The following is a 5,908-nucleotide window of genomic DNA, read 5'->3' on the forward strand; positions in this document are numbered from 1 at the left end:
TCTGTTCCCCTTCCCCCAATTCCCCAGCGCTGTTCCCATACCCCCAATTCCCCAATAAAAATCTTAAAAAAAAAAAACCCACAAAGAAATATGGACCAAGCATTACCTACATAGCTATTCATCACAGCATTATTTACAACAGCCAAAAAAGCTGGAAATAATAAAAGAATTAAGTAAATTATTGGGATGGAAACTGTTTTCAAACAATATTTAACGAATAGGAAAATGCATAAGTTAAATACTGAGTGAAAAAAAGTAAACTGTGCATATAATTCAATTTTCATTTCTTTAATGTTAACAAAGACAAAACTATTTACAGTGTTACCTATAAATTGTAGGATTATGGCTACTTGTTTTCTACACCTCCCAGTAATTTCAAATTCTTGGCAAAGTTAACAATTTCAGAATAACTATTATTTAAAGAAAGACCTATCCGCAAATAAGATGAAGAAAAAGGCACAATTCCTTCTTTTTATGTTGTGGAAGTAGCCAGTCCTAAAAGCACAACATTCAAAAGCAAGTCCAAAGTATTACAAATTGTTTTCCACAACAGTGAACACCAAGACCCAACTTATAAATGTTTAAACACACAAAAAAGGGGCACATTCAAAACGCTGAAATAGAAATAGACAAGAAATCAATAAAACACAGAAGTTTAAATAACGACTTTAAATAAGGGGCTGCAGCTGGAAGGTGGACTCCATTTAACACAAGTTAACAAAGAAAGAGGAATCTCCTTAAGGAAGAGGTTTTCAGACGGCCACAGAGAGACTGGTGCCTAACCTGGGAAATCCAAAACAGGATTAAGACATGCCATTTGCTCTTTAGACTAACACGGCTTACTCTTTAGAAAGTGCACCACCATGGCAAGACCCAGCAAAGCCTTCACCATCCCCAATCTCATGGTGAAAATACAACACTCAGGACTGGGAGCCAGAGGGTCCTAGTGGCACAGAGAGGAGACCAGGGACAAACAACAGAAATGCAGCCTCCTTCCAGGGTCAACCACCACTCACCATGCATGAGGAAGTCACCCTTCACCAACATCGCTCCTCACAGCCTCGGATCAGAAACCACCTTTGAGAGGTCTTCCCTGAACGCTCTCACTCACTGCTTTTCCTGCCCGAGACCAGTCCGTGCAGCAGTCCACGTGCCCTGCTTTATCTCTAATTGGATCCTTCAGAACAGGTGCGTGTCCTCCACTTCGCCAGGGTCCTGCTCTATTACCCAGCCTAGAAGCAGCTGCGCAAACCAGAGGCGCCCAATACACAAATTAGTGAAAGGGTGACGTGTCTGTTTCCGTGGTCAGCTCTAGAGCAGAAATAGAATTAATTTCACATCTCCAAGCTGAATACAAGACAGGCACACCTCGGAGATACTGCAGGTTCAGGTCCAGACCGACACAATAAAGCGAGCATCACAATAAAGTGAGTCATGATCTCTTTGCTAGTGGAGGGTCTCACCTTCAATTTGTAAGAAACGCAACACCTGTGAAGCGCAATAAAGCGGGGGTCGGCCTGTATTTGTATTGGGGGGTTGACGTAAAATAGGAACGGACTTCTAAAGAAGAGAAAGTTACAAAGGGACAAGACAAACAGCCCCAATATTGATTTTTAGATTTATCCAAAAAATTACTTATATTCTCTACATTTGTAGTATACCCACCCAGATGGCCACATTTGCATGGGAGACGCTGTACAGAGGCAAATGCATAGAGTTTGGAGTCAAACTAAACTGCTGCAGCTTTCGTTTTGTCATCTGTAAACTGGGGACAGTGATGCCTGACTCATAGCGTGATTGGATCATGTGCATAGAACGTAGCACCTGGCACAAAGGCAGCACTCAGTAAATGAAAATGATTAGTTTGTGGTGTCCCACAGCTGATGAATCTGTTAGCATCAGGCGGGCTTTCTTTGTTGACTAAGCCAAGAGCACTCTTCGCGATTATCTCGTCCCATAGAACACCCAGGGTCTTCCTGGACACCCAGGGCTGCAACACGCAGAGAGTACAACTGAGAGCTGAGGTACCAGATGAGGCACCGTTGTTTGCACTCTCTGTACACAGCCTGAAAGAGACCCATTTTGTCGCCCGCAGCTCCCGCGTGGCTTTGAGGCAGGGTTCCACCCAGCTACGGAAAATCTATTTGGAGGCCTCAGGTGTGTATAAGTCAAGGCAGCAGGGCAAACAGAAAAGTGATGACTCTGCACCAACTAGCCTGTGACCTTGAACAAGTCACTTCCCAGTTTCCTCTTTTGTAAAAGGAGCGGTTCCACTCTATGATTTCTGAAGTGTCTTCCTGAGCTTCTACTGCACTATCCCCTACATGGCACTGGTTATAATTCCGACAGTGAGGTCCAAGGGACATCTTCAAATATGTTCCATTTCCTTCCAAAGCCACTTGGCAGTCCCTTGGCCCTGCTCCCAAGAGAAGGGAGGATTAGTAGCTTCCATGGCTTTCTGTTTTCGTTCCGTGAGCAGCAGCTCTCCACCCACAGCTGTTCCTTCCACCTTTCCTTTTCTGCCCCCAAAGCGGTCAATGTGTGTGCCAAGGGCCACCACTGGCTTATAGCGTGTCAGCTCAGAGATGGTTTCCAGACCATCCTGTGTGCATGGGGGTTGGGGGGGACGGACAACAAATAAACATTTTGGAGAAGCAATATGAATTAAATCATTTCCTCAACAACAAAACCCACCCACATGCTTCTTCATAAATCATGCCTCTTAATTCCGTGCTGACGAACCGTCAGTAAACTGCATCTACTGTAAAAACAACCGTGACTCCTTTCATGCCCTGACACTTAAGAATCACAATATTTTCACACTGTATCGTACTGATGCCTTTGCAGGAGTGATAGCGATAGCTGGTTCCCTGGAAAGATCCATGGCCAGAGCGCTTTCCAAGAGATATTCTTTGAGTGTTCTTTGTGTCCTGTGCACTGGGGGGACACCACCAGCCTACCTGCATCTTGCGGGCGGCAGGGCTACTCGGAGTAATGCAATGCCGTTTTAAAGCACACACACCCAATGTACCCCCTTCGCCCCGACAATAAAGTATTCCCAAACATTTGATATACATTGATACAGCCATGCAAAGCTACAACTCCAGAGCTTGCATTCCGCAGGGGAACATAAAGGCTCGTTCGGAGACGAAGCCACCAGACCGGCCTCGGGCTCCGTGGAGAAGACAGCTTTGCAGACCTTGAGCAAGATTGGCCACAACCCGCTTGCTTTTTCGTTTTATTTCCTCCGTGCCTTTCTTTGCTGGGCCCGAGAAGAATGGAAACGCATCTTAAGAAAGGAGGGCGAGGGAGCGGTGGAGAATAAAAGGATGGGGCGGGGAAAGCAGGATTTTGAAAATAACAGCAATAAAAGGCAGGCAGGGTCGCGGCGGCGGCCCGAGGGTCTCGTGGGCGCTTACCTGGGGCGCACGAGGCCGGCCGGGCCAGCAGCAGCAGCAGCAGCAGCCGCCAGAGGCCGGGAAGCAGCAGCCCCGGGCGGGCGCGGCGAGCGGAAGGCCCGCGGCCGCTCGGCCCCGGGACCAGCGCGACCCCGGCGCGGGTCTTCCCGTCCATGGCCGCGCCTCGGCGTCGGCGCCGCGNGTGAGTGAGTGTGAGTGAGTGTGAGTGAGTGTGAGTGAGTGTGAGTGAGTGTGAGTGTGTGATTACCTGAGGACCTTGTGAAAACGCCGATTCTGATTCAGAAGGTCTGGGGTGGGGCCTGAGAGTTTGCATCTCTAACAAGCTCCCAGGTGGTAATGCTAACAGGCCTGTGGACCACACTTTCAGTAGCAAGGTTCCAGTCTCACTAATCAGGAGAAGCAGTGCCTCAAACTATTGTATAAGCCATAGCACTAGCATGCCTTAAAGCGTTACTAAGGAAGATGGAAAAAAGGAAGGGACAAAGAGAATAAGAGAGAGCAAAGTAGGTGTCCTGGGGGTGGGGATGCAAGAGAGAAATATAGAGGAGGGTTTATTTAAAAGAAGTGAATACAGTGGTAAGAGTGAACTGCTTTTAGCAGATGACTGAGCTAGAACCTATCAGGACAGTGCGATGGAGACACTCACAGACCTTCAATAGAAACAAGACTGTTGCTGTCTATAACGAGTACATTCCAAGGCAGCCAACATGGGGACTTGAAATGTAAGAGCTAAAAGGGACGTCATCTCACTGACCTCCTTCTTACGCTGATGAAGAAACTTGTCCACAGCCACAAAGCCCGTTATGAGCAGGAAAGAGCGCATTTGGGTTTGCTAAGCTCACAGTCCAATGTGCTTTCCAACACATCGTGCTGCCGAGGCATGTGAAAGAGAAATCATGTCGCCAGGAGCTAGCTGCAGATGAAAGGTGGGTGGCCACGACTTGGCAACAAATTAGATCAGTTAGAACAGCATCTTCCTATCTGGGAAAATCAACCTAGTGTGATTATAATTACAGTAATTAGCTGCCTCCAGCACCCAGGGCACTGATACAAGAAAACCTGTGGTTCCCAGGTCCCTGGCGACCTTTCACAACACCCTGGCTGGGCTCTGTTTTCAGGATTAAGTAAAGCATTTCCTGACAAAGGCTGCAGCCGCTGTTCCCCAGGGAACGGGAGTGAGACTTGAAAATGAAGTCCTCTATGTCCTTTTGACTCCCAACCCAAAGAAAACCAAGCAAACTAGATAAAACAAACAAACAAAACAAACGGTTTCAATGTCACGATTTTAAATCAACTCTTCTAACAGTGGAAAGAAAATTGCAAGATATTAAGTGGTATGCCCCCAAAATGCTATTAAATTTTCAGTTACTGGATTTATAGTATCTGGGTCAGTGGTTCCAAAGTTTAAAGTGCCGAAAAATCAGCTGTGGTCTTGTTAAAAATGAAAATTCCCAGGCATCCCCACCAAAAATTCTAATGTGGGTCAAGGGTGAGCCCCAGAAAGCTGAATTCTTAACAAGCACTTTCACATCCCCAAGTTGTTGGTGCAGGAGATGGAGGGATCACTCCTTTAAAACATTTATCTAAGTCTTCGTTCGTATGACACTAAACCAGTCAAAAAGTATAACAAATGTTCACCTTGAAATGACTAATAAAATAGCACTTCAAGTAAAAATTTTACCTGTCATATGCATAAATACAATGAAACAAATTATGAAAGGAAAAACAAAATGGCAGATTTTGCTAAACAAAATAACCAAAACTTCTGAATTTCAAAATTATATAAAATTTAAAAGAAAATCCACTGGAAGGGGGAAAATGCAACGCATGGAAGAAAAGAAATGGCTGTTATCCATATTATAAAAAGAGAAATTTAAATAAATATATATATATAAATATCACAACAGATACATGAGAAAAAACACAGAAAATTCACGAAACACAAATACAAAATAAGGAAAAAACATCCAACTCGAAAGTAATATAAATTAGAGCAATGTGTTACAAGTTTATTTAACAAGGGTTTTAAAAGTAATGTGCAATGGTAGTGATAATGAAGTGAATCCGGCAACCGTGCAAACTGCTGTTTATTTCAGTATTACAGCTCTATACAGAACATTGATTCATTCAACTTACTAAGCACCTATTAGGCACCCAGCACACAGAAAGAAACATGTGAAGATCCAGCCTGGTGGGCCTTTGATTTAAATTACATTGTAATTTCCCTTCTAGAAATGTATATGTTTAAAAAAAAGGGGGAAGGGGGCTGCCGAGTGGCGCGATGGTTAAGAACTAGCTTGGGACGCCAGAGGGCCCCGGTTCAGATCCCACATATGAGGGCCAGTGACACTGCCCTCTACAGCTGAGATGCTGAACAACAGCTCAACCTGGAGCTGGGCTGCTGCGATTCGCCGGCGACAGCGTAGGCTGCAACCCCTGAAGCAGTGGGTTGCCATGGGCTACCGTGTGTAGCCAGCAGCCAGCGTGAG

General features: G+C 45.4%; 1 protein-coding gene across 1 annotated transcript in view; it reads right to left on the reverse strand.

Moving 5' to 3' along the window:
• KIAA1549 (KIAA1549 ortholog) overlaps positions 1-5,908 on the reverse strand; it is a 127,324-nt gene that overhangs the window by 116,833 nt on the left and 4,583 nt on the right. The window contains exon 2 of the mRNA XM_019653242.1: positions 3,420-3,611. Coding sequence (XP_019508787.1) covers positions 3,420-3,611 — 192 coding nt within the window. The remainder of the gene's footprint in view (positions 1-3,419; positions 3,612-5,908) is intronic.

The sequence above is a fragment of the Hipposideros armiger genome, unplaced genomic scaffold (assembly GCF_001890085.2).
Source record: "Hipposideros armiger isolate ML-2016 unplaced genomic scaffold, ASM189008v1 scaffold_201, whole genome shotgun sequence".
Lineage (NCBI taxonomy): Eukaryota > Metazoa > Chordata > Mammalia > Chiroptera > Hipposideridae > Hipposideros > Hipposideros armiger.